This window comes from Oncorhynchus mykiss, chromosome 8 (genome assembly GCF_057628025.1).
Source record: "Oncorhynchus mykiss isolate SJ-2025 chromosome 8, ASM5762802v1, whole genome shotgun sequence".
Classification (NCBI taxonomy): Eukaryota; Metazoa; Chordata; class Actinopteri; order Salmoniformes; family Salmonidae; genus Oncorhynchus; species Oncorhynchus mykiss.
The window spans coordinates 57,099,208-57,114,169 of record NC_143029.1 but is presented as its reverse complement, the minus strand read 5'-3'; the positions used below and the strand labels follow the sequence as shown (position 1 = coordinate 57,114,169).

General features: G+C 43.6%; 1 protein-coding gene across 6 annotated transcripts in view; it reads right to left on the bottom strand.

Annotated features, from left to right (window-relative positions):
* Positions 1-6,454: 6,454 nt before the first annotated feature.
* The window catches only part of myripa (myosin VIIA and Rab interacting protein a), a 55,651-nt gene continuing 47,143 nt past the window's right edge, over positions 6,455-14,962 (bottom strand). For 4 of the 6 annotated variants that reach the window (XM_090182048.1, XM_021613020.3, XM_021613018.3 and 1 more), the window contains exons 11-16: positions 12,695-14,881; positions 12,030-12,215; positions 10,371-10,532; positions 10,191-10,253; positions 9,859-9,954; positions 6,455-7,541 (exon numbers count right to left, since the gene is read on the bottom strand). In XM_090182048.1, the coding sequence (XP_090038174.1) occupies positions 7,518-7,541; positions 9,859-9,954; positions 10,191-10,253; positions 10,371-10,532; positions 12,030-12,215; positions 12,695-14,881 (2,718 nt within the window). In that variant the 3' untranslated portion in view covers positions 6,455-7,517. The remainder of the gene's footprint in view (positions 7,542-9,858; positions 9,955-10,190; positions 10,254-10,370; positions 10,533-12,029; positions 12,216-12,694; positions 14,882-14,962) is intronic. The other 2 variants (XM_090182047.1, XM_021613019.3) reach the window with 1 other exon arrangement.

The following is a 14,962-nucleotide window of genomic DNA, read 5'->3' as shown; positions in this document are numbered from 1 at the left end:
AAAGATGTTGCAGAGCTGCTCTATTTGAAGCCCAACTCCCTTCGGCCCAGTTTCCCTGATGTATTCCAAGGTAATAAAGCAGTTTTTTTTTACCATCCTGTAACTGTCGCTTCTGCGGAAAGATTGTTGTCTAAACTAAAACTCATGAAGAACTACCTCAGAAGCATTAGGCTCTTGTTCTGATATGCCTTTTGACCACCTGTGTAAGCTCCACTCATTACACTGGCATAGCCTTGACCGCGGCATTTGTCAACCGATATCCCCTTATGTGTTCAACCAGTATTTTATTTTTATTTGTCAAGGCCTGAGTCACTTTTTCAGTCATATTCCTAAAGCCCAAGAAACAAACACTTAGCCTCCTATAGCAGTACATACGTATGGAAATGAAAAGGGTTCATATGAATGACATTTTGAAGGGTTACTAGAAAATAGATATCTATGACAGGCGCATGGGCCCCCCAGAGCTGCGAGGGTGTCTGGCATGCCAGTGGCAAGACATTGGCACATTCTTAGAAAACAAAAGGGTTCTGCGGCAGCCCCCATAGTGGACAGAAGTATTTTGGGTTCCATGTAGAACCTCGAGCTGCGAGGGGAAAATTATTGTTTGTGAGCACAGGCACATTTACTGTAGGTTGTCTGCCTCTGAAACTTTCTTTATTACTGTACATTGATCCACGTGTATTTGACAGGGGGGGGGGGGGGGGTGTACCACGATGAAATAATACACACCATAAACACATGATAGAAAACCACAGCTACTGTTAGTGTGTATTCATCCATTTGTGGTATAGACTTCCGGGGTGAACACAGTCCTTGGCAGTGTGATGTTCAGTGGCGTCTTGCTTAGTCTAGTCAACCGATGCTTATTTATCATGTGGCTGCTGTTAATGGTGCAGTAGAAGCACAACCATATCTGTTTCTCATTCATCACCACAGACCAAGTGGGAACTATACCGAATCGCAACAACAATACTCTCAATGATAACTCCAATGTAGTAACCTGGGTAACCGAGAGTTGACATATTGATGTCTTTTATTTCATCTTGAAAGCTACAGTATTATGCCAAGGCTCACTAGTACACAACTGTATAAGGCCGGCATTCAGTATTAATGAGATACAGTATAGTGAAGAGGTCCTGTGTTTGGCTGTGGGAGGAAGTACAGTATGATCCATCTCACACACACACACAAAATAGTACAGAAAGAGACGGTCCTATGTACTCAGCACAGCCACGGACTCACTGTTTTGGGACGTGTGCACATCGAGTTTCCAGCGCTTACAGGCAGGCTCCAGTCTCTACCATGCAGGAGGGTGACGATAATAACAGCATCACACTCATTGTCATCAGACGTATGATCTTAGCTCTACTTTGTCCTATCAACTGATCACACAACCTTTCCAAGAAGAATAGATATAGCAACTTTTGATTCTTACAGGAAGTATTGCTATTGAAATGTTTTGTATTTTACGTTAAAGATTAAACTACTCGATTTTTATTGCGTACCTTGCTCCGGTTTTTTGTTTGAAAAGCGGACAGCCTTTAGTATAGCCTTGAGACTTCGAACCAAAAGGACCTTGTGCAGAGGGCATGAATAGTTGTCAAACAGGGTGTTTTATTTGATAGTGTGTTTTGGGGATTTAAAAGGAGAGAGAAAAAACAGACATAGGAACTGACGATGTCGAAGACTCAATTTTATCACTGTAATATTGATTGTTTGCCAGTATAAAATAAGCCATGTGGAATTAAAGCCTGCAAGTGGTAAGTCATTATCATACTCAAATTATCTCTGTGGTTTGTTTTTAACGCTCAGCCTTGTGCACTATGATTTCTAGCCTTGATGTTTTGGCAAGTTATTCACCTTTTTAGAAATAGCTTAAATGCTGAAGCAATTACTGTAAACATTAGGCCATAAAAGAACAGGCTCAATTGTTGTGATATTCGACATCGCTGCAATGCTGAATCATGAAAGAGTGGAAACAGTTGTCTGGCATAGAATAAAATAGAATAATACTTCCCAAGGGACTTTCCCAAGATACCAGGAGATAAAACAACTTAGCAAGATAAGAGGACCTGCTTCATAAATGTCACCTTGCTGAAATGTAGACCTATTACTGCCAGTCGTAGCTCATTAAAGGGGCAGTCTGCGATCACTACATACGTTTTTGTACTTTTTACAAATGCTTTATGATATTACCTTATTTTACTCCTTCGTTTGGAAGTAAACAAACACTGTGTAGCCTTTCTGATGTTCTGTTATTTTGCTTACTTTTTATCAGATCTTCAACCAAAATATTAGATCATGGGAACCTGAGTGAACAAATGACACAACAACGGGGTACTTATTTCACAAACAAAGTTATGTAGCACTCAATGCCCCTGTGTGAAAAAGTAGTTGCCCCCTTACACTCAATAACTGGTTGTGCCACTTTAGCTGCAATTACTCCGACCAAATGCTTTCTGTAATTGTTGTTCAGTCTCTCACATCACTGTGGTTGATGTTTGGCCCACTCTTCCATGCAGAACTGCTTTAACTCAGCGAAGTGTGGGTTTTCCAGCATGAACTGCTCCTTTCAAGTCCTGCCACAACATCTAGGCCTGGACTTTCACTAAGCCATTCCAAACAAAAAATGTATTGCTTTTTAGCCATTTTCATGTAGACTTGATTGCGTGTTTTGGATCATTGTCATTTTTGCATGACCCAGCTGCCCTTCAGCTCGCAGACGGATGGCCTGACATTCTCCCGTAGAATTATCTGATACAGAGCAGAATTCATGGTTCCTTCTATTAAAACAAGTCGTCCAGGTCCTGAGGCAGCAAAGCATCTTCAAACCGTCACACCACCACCATGCTTGACCGTTGGTATGAGGTTCTTACTGTGGAATGCAGTGTTTGGTTTTCGCCAGGCATAATGGGATCCATGCATTGTGAGATCTTATCATCTGTGCAGCTGCATCAGTACAAAAAAAAAGGACAACCTGGAACCTTACATGTGTGGTTGGGTGTGCTAGTGTATGGTTATAACCAGCTCTGTCTCTGTGTGTGTCTGTCCACTAGGCACAGCCTTGGTGGTCCAGCGGGACCAGGTTCACCTGCACGACAGTGTCAGTCAGTGCCGGTTCACCTTCCAGACCTCTATGCACAGTGACAGAAGCATCGTCTTTGCCTACAAGGAGGTGAATTCCCCTCTGGCAGTCATACATATCGACTGACTTTGGTGTGCTTGTTCTTGTGTTTAGGTTCCTATTGACATCAGTAAGGTCAGTGCAGTGAACCACCCAGTCGAAGTGGGCGTCTCTGACGCGCTTGTGGTGCTTCATGAGACTGAGCAGACACCCAGTGAATATCAACGTACTTTACTAATCTACTGTCTCTGTGTGTCTCTTCTCCCTGCATCTCCCTGCATCCCTAGTCCTCCATTATGATTAGAACACTATGCCTGACCGCAGTCTGACCACCATTGATGGCAGGAGGATCGTCTATGAGTACCACAAAGTGGGTGTCCTTAAGTCCAAGATCTCCAACTCCACTGCGGTCGAGGTGCTTCCTCTGCCCAGTAAGTCAAAGTCTGCCGAGCTCTTTATAGTGGGATCCATATGGTTATTGTTTGTGCTGGGTTGGAACGAAAATGTTACATTTTCGGGGTACTCCAGGGCTGTATTAATTTGGCACAAAACAGACTGAAACGGGGCGGACTAGTTGAACTTGTGCAATAAGAAGCATTTTAGTTTTCCTTTGCAAAACATTTTGCTCCAGTGTGTTCTAATGAATATTGCTCTGGCCTAGGGTTCAGGAGATGCTGTTCTATTGGAAATGCCTTCTTCCTTAGTCTCTCATTGTGTGTCCAGTTCTCCAGCTGTGGTCCTTTTGTCTCTTCTGAGATCGGCTTTAACTGCAGCTCGTTTAGTGGACTGCAGAGGTAAATAGTGAAGTCCAAGTAAAGGTTATTGCCATTTGTAGGTAGAGAATACACTGGAATGTTGCTGTGAAGTACCCAAAAGAAAAAAGACCAACCTATCTCTCCCATATCAGCTCTGTGTTTTCTCATAGTTGCTGTTCTCTCCTAAACAGGTGCTCCAGTGGCTTCGACAGACATCGCTAGGACTGGGTAGACGGAGGCTACCGTCAAAAGAAGCTGAACGATTCACTATTCAATTCATTAGTTTTCTTCTGCTTCAAGGAAACTCATTCAAAACTGGATACTAATTCCCTCAGTCTTGATTTCACAAGGGGGGGGGGACAGAGCTGAGTTCAGATGGTTCACACCAGCACCACGCCACCTTACATTGTTACTCTCACTCACACTACAACCACTCCAGTTGCTACGACAACCACAGTGAGACACCAGTACCTCCACCACCACCACTACTACTGCAACCAGACCCAGCACCACGGTCTCCACTGCCCTGCCCTTCACCAGTGCTCCTCCAGTGTGTTAGTAGCACTACATATCTGGCACACTTTCTGACCAAATGCATTCTCCCCAAAGCGTGCACTAGTTATATTCCTCCTCGTGGATTTACTGTAAAAAGGACTGAATTGCGTGAAAATCCCACTTGTGTGAAAATGTGTCCATGCTTGCCAAAGCCAATCCAAAGCTTCTAAACCCATGATGTGAAGTAAAAGAGTACGCACTCCAGGGAGACAGGTATAGAATGGGAGTTGTGCTGAGGTTTGTGTTTAGCTCTGGCTGCTCAAGGATGTAGTGATGGTGAGGGTATGCATCTATATGTGGCTCTGGTGTGAACATTGGCTGCAGCCAACTGACTTGCCTTGAATTGATTGCTAGGTGTCCAAACAAATCCTTTACCCATCTGTGTGTTGTTTTGTTCTTTCAGATCACACAAAGAAGTGGTTGCCAATCTTATTCTAATGAATAATACATAGGATCACGATAGGCAGGGCGCGCACTTTTGGGACTGTTCCATTGGTTCCATTAGGCTGGGCAAGCAATAAGCGAGCGCACCGAAAGTACTTGAATGAACGCCAATATTTTAAGGATGCTTCTCTTATACAGTTGTTTGTGCACAAACCTCCTTTCAGTTCTGTGCTTCCCCCAGAGGCGGCTGGTAGGCTGGCCTGCTATAAAGCTGACATCCCGTCAGAGCTCGCGGAACCCTGCGTACTCTGAGGTGGTACGCAGGGCGCTGGAGAAGGATGGTGTGGTGGTCATCGACCCCAAACAAGGGTTCATCATCTCTGACCGAGACCTCAGGGAGAGCTTCATGGACGGCAAGGACAGTTTCAATGACCCCGACCAGAGAATACGCTTCGTGTCAGACCAGTGCTGATTGGAACTAACCGGATTTGACCAGAACTAACCAGACCTGACCATTCAGGGGGCTTTGGGGAGGAACTAGTATTTTATACTGTGGAAGGAGAATGTATGCTTCCGCTACCTCGCAGTCCAACCAAGGTGTAAGAAACTGGTACTTTCTGGTACTTTCTACCGTGGAAATGAGATTGTGTGCTATCGCTACCTCGCAGTCTAGTGAAGGTGCATGAATAGAGGAACAGACGGAGTTTGTGAGACCAAATTCAGACACTTGGAGGACAAATTTAAGTTTGTGAAAAAAATAACACGCTTTGGCCTTCTTCAGTTCTTCCGAGGAATTTATTCAATGACCTTTTATTCAGCATATGACAACCTCCAGGTTGATTTAAAAAGCAATGAACGATATAAGCTAAGAATGTCATCAGCATGATGACCAGGTTTTATTTTCCTGGTGGTCTACACTACTACAGCCTGCTGGAGATGGAAATGGCGGTGCCACAGGAGAGTCTCATGCCTATGCAGAGTTGACTGAACTCAACTACAGTGACAGAAAAAGCTGGAACAATGTACTAATGATTCTCTACTGTAAATATGCTTTCCCCATTGTCATTTTCATGACATTTGTAACATTTCTAATTTGCGTGAGAATGCTGTGATTGCAGAGGACTGGACACAGAATAAATTAAACTGGACAGATGAATTGACCTATTCCTCTCCGGTCATTAAGTGATGTTTAATGTAATGCATACCTTAGTGAAGGGGATGAAGGTGGGATGCTGTCGAATGTCTATGGAAAACAAAGGCAGGAGCATTGCTTGAGGGAAACAAGTGGGTGTTACCTTTAACATCCATTGGAACATAAACTGTTGTATGTTTGTTTCCATGAAGATGGATTTTATTTCTCCAGAAGCCCTGTGTGCAGATCCCCGGCTCCATCAACACAGGTGGTGCCACTTCCTCCTCTCAAAAACCCAAACCAAAAACCAAAACAAATGTCTTTCCCCATCTCTTTAACCTAAAAGGTTAGGCAAGCTCTGTGTGTGGATGAATCCCAAAATTGATAACTTCAAAGGCTTTATTTAGTTCATGACTTTGTTCCCACACTTGTAATAGTGGAAGACAAGTAGCTAGCCTTCACATTGAAAGGTCTGTCTGTAGGAGCACAATGATAAGCCACAAGTTACTTGACTGATTATTTTATTGTGCACTATAATTTACAATCAAACATCAAATGTACAAGGTTAGAAAGAACTAACGACCATAGCCCTTTATTGTGGGACTTTCTGTTTACCTGAAAATACAAAATGACGTATTACGCATATTCAACAGATACTTAACATTAGACAAATCATTGATGATTAAGGATGTAATTTGGCACTTTTTGCAATAACTAACTCATATGTAATTGTTCCCATAACAATGATAGACTATTAAACATGTTAAAGGCCCAGTGCAGTCAAAAAAGTGATTTTTCCTGTGTTTTATATATGCATTTCCACACTGAGGTTGGGATAATACTGTGAAAATAATGATAATGCGCTTTTAGTGTAAAGGCTGTTTAAAAAGAACACATGCAATTTCTGCCTGTTTTTGTGGGATGGAGTTTAGGTCTGCCTGGTGGCATCACCAGGTGGTAAATTAGTTAATAGACCAATAGGAAATGTCTGTTAGTTATTAACAGCTGCCAATAACAGCTATTTTTCAGTTTTCCCCTCTCCACTCCCACACAGTCCTAGCTAAATTCTTGCTTGAGAAATTGCTATTCGCTAAGAAGATATTTTTGTTTGTTTTAAATTCAAATGGTAAAAAAAATTCACAGTTAGCTACTTAAATGTTTCCCAGAAATTATTTTACGTTGAGATAAAAATGGCTACATTTGACCTTTAACTGTTAAAACATGTTAAAACAATCAGTAGTATTAATCACAGCTTTCAGCCAGGAGCAACACAGCTTGTTAGTGTCCGTTCTCTTCATTACCTTATATGGCTATATGGTTACTGATTGGTTAAAAGGTACGAAACCATCTTTGTTTTTAACTTCATCCATTTTTTTTTACATAAAGTATGTACTATTTTTTTAAATCTCATTATAAAAAAATCTACAACTCTCGTCTATGTCCACAGTGCCCAAATGAGTGGTAATACTGTCAGTCTGCACTCGGCATTGTCCTGATGGTTGGTTAAAGGCAGGTAGCACTGGTGTGAAGGGAAGCTAGAGGTCATGACAGGGGTCAACATGCCTGATCAGTCTGGCTTAGGTTTCTTTATCTGAAAAAAATATAAGGTATGTGGGTCAAAATACAGAACATATACAGTATGAGACCACACACTATTGAATGCAGGAACTAATGTGTTTGTAGTACATGTGTGACTATCATGGCATACAGCATATATATATATATATATATATATATATATATATATATATATATACTGATACTGTTTATATGTGTGTGTGTGTGTATATATACAGTGCCTTGCGAAAGTATTCGGCCCCCTTGAACTTTGCGACCTTTTGCCAAATTTCAGGCTTCAAACATAAAGATATAAAACTGTATTTTTTGTGAAGAATCAACAACAAGTGGGACACAATCATGAAGTGGAATGACATTTATTGGATATTTCAAACTTTTTTAACAAATCAAAAACTGAAAAATTGGGCGTGCAAGGGGTTCAAGGGGGCCGAATACTTTCGCAAGGCACTGTATATATACACACACACACAGTACCAGTCCAAAGTTTGGACACACCTGCTAATTCAAGGGTTTTTATTTGTACTATTTTCTACATTGTAGGTTATGGCATCATGGAGTTACCAAAAAGTGTTAAACAAATCTGAATATATTTAAATTTGAGATTATTCGAAGTAGCCACCATTTGCCTTGATGACAGATTTGCACACTCTTGGCATTCTCTCAACCAGCTTCATCAGGTAAGTCACCTGGAATGAAGTTCAATTAACATATGTGCCTTGTTAAAAGTTAATTTGTGGAATTTCTTTCCTGTCAAGTTTCTTCAAGTGTAGTTGCAAAAACCATCAAGGTGTATGATGAAACTGTCTCTCATGAGGACCGACACAGGAAAGGAAGACCCAGAGTTACCTCTGCTGCAGAGGACAAGTTCATTAGAGTTAACAGCCTCAGAAATTGCAACCTAAATAAATGCTTCAGAGTTCAAGTAACAGACACATCTCAACATAAACTGTTTAGATGAGACTGCCTGAATCGGACCTTCATGGTCGAATTGCTCCAAAGAAACCACTACTAAAGGACAACAATAATAAGAAGAAAACATGAGCAATGGACATTAGACTGGTGGAAATCTGCCCTTTGGTCTGATGAGTCCAAATTTGAGATTTGTGGTTCCAACCACCGTGTCATTGTGAGATGCAGAGTAGGTGAACGGATGATCTCCGCATGTGTGGTTCCCACCGTGAAGCATGGAGGAGGTGGTGTGAGGATGCTTTGTTGGTGACACTGTCAATAATTTATTTAGAATTCAAGGCACTCTCTCTTCTATTCTTCTACAATAGAACAAAAAGTAGTTAAAAAAAATAGTACAAATAAAGGAAACCCTTGAATGAGTAGTTGTTTCTAAACTTTTGACTGGATTATGGTTCATTGTTTACCTAGCTAGCTAGCTAATGTTAGCTGGCTAGCTAGCTAGCTAATGTTAGCTGGCTAGCTAGCTAGCTAATGTTAGCTGGCTAGCTAGCTAGCTAATGTTAGCTGGCTAGCTTGCTAGCTAACGTTACATGTATGATCTTATTATTCGTATCTCAGAGTAATTTGCTTGGCTAGCTATAGCCAATGTTAGCTAGCTAACATTGAACCTGGTTGGTTAGCTACTTGCATATTTGCGCTCTGAATGCTCCAAGAGCGAAACGCTCTAAATTAACGAACGGACAATCTGACAGCACAGTTGCAGTCACCAACGCTCTGGATAACATAACAGCCTAACCAGCTCTGCTAGGGCAAGTAATGTTAAGTGAGCTGTTCTCTCATTTGTGTCTGGAAGTAGTTACCAAGTTAGCTTGGGTGCTTGGCTGCTGTTGTTTCCACAGAATGCTCAGATTAATTCTTAAAGAGATGGGTGGGGCTAAAGCTTAAGAGGGTGTGAACGATGCTGAATGGGTGTAGACAAAGAGGAGCTCTCCAGTAGTAGTACCAAAACATTCAAAGGCCATTTTCTCAAAAGTGAGTTTACAAGTTTATCGATGATCAAAGCAGAATGACTTTCCCACTGTTCTCAACTGTAATGTATGATATACCATTTTGTAGCTCTGAGTCTCTACTTTAATCCAGTGTAAAATTTTGCTTCATAAGACCGATTTGAGCTGGTTGGTCACATATCTCTAACCCTTCAAGAGTGGAGCAGGTATTCGCCTCCTCTCTGCCGTGACGAGACCAACATTTGTGGCTGCAGAGAGTCACGTGACACTTGATAAGTTGTTGTTCGAAAATCACAAGATATGTTTATAATTGCTAGTGAGTGACAAGTAGGGCCAGGAGTTGTTCCTGACCACATGACCTGACCAGGTAAAACTCCTGGTCCTAGTGCTAAGTGACCTGGTCTGGTCCAGTACCTTAGGCTGTTTCTTGGGCTTAGTGAAGCGGTTCTGTGGGACCACGTTGAGACCTGCATTCTTCAGAGCTGTGATCCTGGCCGCAATGTCCGACACCTACAACAAAGTGCGTAACGTTAACATGAATATTCTCTCACTCAGATCAACTTAAAAGGACTTAAAAACACCATTGAATGTATATGTTTGTATGTTTTCAGGCAAATATCCACATTATGGATATCTTTCTAATTCTTTCTTTCAATCATTTTATTTTTTCTAGTTTCATTATGTGACAATCACCAACATTCAAACATACAATAACATACAATTTTCTAGTTCTAATGTCATCATACCCGAGGTAAAACCAGAGGTAAAATCCCCCGCTTTCTCCTTTTTTCCAAAGCAAAAGTCTGCGTCTGAAATGCCACAAAGGGCTCGGGTCAAAAGTCGTGCACTACATGGAGAATAGGGTGCCATTTTGGACACTAACTAGCTAGCTATGAGACACAGAGGGCATCCAGACTTGAACACACCTGGAGGTCAGACTGATGTACCTGGGCGGCAGCTGATGCCACCTGCTCCTCCAGGTAGGACAGCTCCAGGTCAGAGGTGGAATCGCCGATGGCCCGGGCACACTCCTCCAGGTCGTCCAGCTCTGCCTCCAGGCCGTAGGCCGTGCCCGCCGCCACATACACCTGGATGGCACAATTCATTTGGCACAGACAGATAGACTGACTGTTGGCATTTCAGTTTTATAACATTAACAGAGGTTAGCATCACAGTGTTCTTGAACCCACGGGGACTGTGAAAAATAGTGCCTTTGGAAAGTATTCAGAACCCTTGATTTTGTGACGTAACGGCAATCTTCTAAAATTGATTAAATAAATATACCATCCTTAGCAATCTATACACAGTACCCCATAATGACAAAGACAAAACAGTTTTAAAAAAAAGTTTGCTAATTTATAAAAAATTAAAAACATATACCTTATTTACATAAGTATTCCGACCCTTTGCTATAAGACATGAAATTGAGCTTAGGTGAATCCTGTTTCCATTGGTAGATTCAATTAATTGGACATGATTTGGAAAGGCAAACACCTGTCTATATAAGGTCCCACAGTTGACAGTGCATGTCAAAGCAAAAACCAAGCCATGGGGTCAAATGAATTGTCCGTAGAGCTCCAAGACAGGATTGTGTCGAGGCACAGATCTGGGGAAGGGTACCAAAAAATGTCTGCAGGATTGAAGGTCCCCCAAGAACACAGTGGCCTCCATCATTCTTAAATGGAAGAAGTTTGGAACTACCAAGACTCTTCCGAGAGCTGTCCGCCTGGCCAAACTGAGCAATCAGGAGAGAAGGGCCTTGGTCAGGGAGGTGACAAAGACCCCGATGGTCACTCTGACAGAGTTCTAGAGTTCCTCTGTGGAGATGGGAGAACCTTCCAGAAGGACAACCATCTATGTAGCACTCTCAGTCCTTTATGGTAGAGTAAAAGGCACATGACAGCCCGCTTGGAGTTTGCCAAAAGCTACCTTAAGACTCTCAGACCATGAGAAACAAGCTTCACGTCTGGAGGAACCCTGGCATCATCCCTATGGTGAAGCATGGTGGTGGCAGCATCATGCTGTAGGGATGTTTTTCAACGACAGAGACTGGGAGACTAGTCAGGATCGAGGTAAAGATGAACGGAGCAAAGTACAGAGAGATCCTTGATCAAAACATGCTCCAGAGCCCGGACTTGAACCTGATCGAACATCTCTGGAGAGACCTGAAAATAGCTCTGCAGCAACGCTCCCCATTCAACCTGACAGTGGTTGAGAGGATCTGTAGAGAAGAATGGGAGAAACTCCCCAAATACAGGTGTGCCAAGCTTGTAGCGTCATACCCAAGACTCGAAGCTGTAATAGCTGCCAAAGGTGCTTCAACAAAGTACTGAGTAAAGGGTCAGAATACTTATGTAAATGTAATATTTTAGTTTTGTATTTGTAATAAATTTGCAAAAATGTGTTTTTGATTTGTCATTATGGGATATTGTGTGTAGATTGATGACAGGGGGAAAAAAACTATTTAATACATTAGAATAAGGCTGTAATGTAACAAAATGTGGAAAAAGGTCAAGGGGTCAGAATACTTTCCAAAGGCACTGTGTGTTAAACGTTATACAGACACAAAGACAGACAGGTCTTACGTTCTCCTCCAGTCTGCTGAGCTGTTCGTCCAGCCTCTTGGTGTCAGTGTTGAGGGGTAGTGAAGGGGTGTAGGGAGGAGAACAAGCGTAGTCACCCTCTTCCACCCCCTGGAGTAGGTCCTCTGTCGCATTCAACACCGTCAGCACCTCAGTGGTGATACTGCGCAGTGACATCGCCGAGTACCTCTGCACACACGCAATTGGATTTACACAAGTTTTATGCAATCCCTAAAAGCCTACGGTCTCTGTGTGGAACACATCCATTCAAGTGAGAACAACAGTTTTAGACAAGCAGAGAAGAGCCAAAGAGTCAAGAGAAAGAAAGAGTGTTGGACTGGTTGACTGCATATAGCGCTACCCCTGTTGCCCAAAGCACGGGCAAGATTTCAGTTTGTGATCGCACCTGCTGTAGCAAAGCGGAAAGGATCTGGAGTGTGTTTTCTAGGTCCTAATTGATATGACCATCCTAACACAGAGTAATGGAACGAGGGAGGACAGAGGGGGGAAAGAAAGGGAAAGTAGTATGGTATAGAGGAGCAAGCACAGAGTTAGTGTTACAGCTGTTAGTTGCTTTGAGGTTAGAAATGTCGAAATGGTAGATCCACAGAATTACATAGCAATTTAGGCATCTCTATGGGTAAAGCTAGGTGCTTTTCGTTTCTTACATTCTGGATCTCCACTGAAGACAGTATCTCCTCCTGAACACAGGGGGCGCTCTCTTCTGGGTCCTTAGTTCGGTTGCTCTCAGTTTCTTTCTCGTCTGTATTCTTCTCAAAATTCTCTCCTTCTCTTTCCCCAAAATCATCCATCTCCTTCTCGCTTGTTTGCTCCTCTACCTCCCCACCTTCATATCCCCCTCTTTCTACTCCCTTGCTCTCTTCTTCCAGGTCTCGGGATGTCTCGCTCTTTGTCTGGTCTGACACTTGTTCCTTTCTCTCATCTAAATGCTGTGGTCGGATGCTTTTATGGGTCTCTGTTTCAGCCTGCTCATCTTTCTCTCGAGCCTCTTTCTCACCTTGCTCCACGACACACTCTACTGTCTTATCCAAACTGTCCCTTTCTCTTTCCTTCTCTTGAGGTTTGACAGTCTTATCTAAAGTGCCAAACCTGTCTGACAGCTGTTCTAACATTAGCATCTCATTAATTGGATATTCATCTATCTCTTCTTCTTTCTTAAACTTGCTTTCTCCAACCTTTGTTTGGTTCTTATCCTCTTCTCTCCCTTCTCTTTCGGGGTTCGCCACCATCTCTCCATCCATCTCTACCTCCATCCCACCCAGTGTGTCCTCTAGGTTGCTGATTATTTTGTCAAACATCACCTCTCCCTCCACAGTGTCCACACTTTCTGTTGTTTCCCGCTCTCTTTCTCCCACTTCTGCCTCTCCCATCCCTCCTTCCACCTTTCTCTCTGCTTCCCCTGCCCTCTTTCCTTCCTTTCCTCCTTCAAACATCCTCTCCATCATCCTCTGTACCTTCATGACTCCCTCTTCCTCTACCTTTGTGTCCATCTCTTCGCTTTGCAGCTCTCCCTCTTTCTCACTTTCATCCTCAAAGTCAAAGAGTCTGACGTCTAGTTCTCCGATGCTATCTCTCCTCTCCTTGTTCATCCTCCTCCCTTCCACCTCCATTCCCCCCAGGTACCAGGGCTTCTCTCTCACCCTCTCCACCTGTACCCTCCTCCTCTCTCCCTCCATCTCTCCCCATCTCTCTCCATGCCACTTTCCCTCCTCTCCACATCTCTCTCTGACCCAGTCTGCCACTCTATTGGACAACTTCATTCTGTCTCCTTTTCTCCCCTCTTCCCTCTCTCCCTCGTTCCTTCCCACTCTATCCAGTTCATCTTCCGTAGAGGAGAATTGGGACGCGCTAACGAGACTGGCCAGATCTCTCAACTTGGAGGTCAGTTGCTCTTTATCTCCCTCCATCTCCCACAGTGCCTCAGCGTCAATCTCCTCCCGCTCTCCACCCCCTTCTCCTCCTCTCTCCTCCCTCCCTTTCTCCATCTCTTCATCATAGAGACCCACTCTATCCTGCTCGTCCTCTGTTGATGACAACTGCGCGTCATTGACCTGTCTAGCCAGTCTGCACCGTTCGTATGTCAGCTCTTCCTTCTCTCCCTCCCTCTCTCCTTCTCTCTGCTCCTCCATCTCTCCATCGCTGACACCCACTCGGTCAAGCTCTTCCTCTGTTGATGAGAAATGTGTGACTTGGCTAGCCAGCATATGCAACTTTACGGTGTGCTCCTCTCTTCCTTCTCTCTCCCTCTTTTTTGTCCTCTCCTCCACCCGCTCTCTCTCCCATTCTCGCTCAACCCTACCCACTCTGTCCAACTCATCTTCAGTGGATGAGAATTCTGTGCCTCTGACCTGACTAGCTAGCTTGATTAGTGTTGACTTCAGCTCTCCTCCTCCATCTCCCTCCCTTTCTTTTGTCCTCTTCTCCTCCTCATCCTCTCCCGCTCTCCCTCCTTCCATCTCGATTTCTATATGCCATAACCGCTCCTCCTCCTGAGTTCCTTCTCTCCTTCCCTCCCTTCCTCCCTCGTCCTCTCCTGATCTGTGCAGTTCGTCCTCAGACGATGAGAGGTGTGCGAGGCCGACTTGGCTGGCCAGCTCTCTCAGTCTGATGGTCAGTTCCTGCTCAAGATTGATGGTCACTCCCATGGTCCCTCCTCCCTGGCCCTTAGGGGCCCCGCAGCCGGGGGCCTCCCCCTCAGGACCCCGGGGTTCAGGGGTCAGCGACCTGGAGGTCAAGCCTCCATCCAAAGTCAGAGTGTCTGGGGTGACTGCGCCAGATTGGCTGGTCTTTTTCACACTTAGTTTCTTGGCCAGGGCATCCATGCTGCTATACTCCTGTTAACAGCATATAGAAGACATAGAAGCTATCAGAGAAATAAAATGAATGTCCAACATGATAAGGGGAATAAGTGTGAT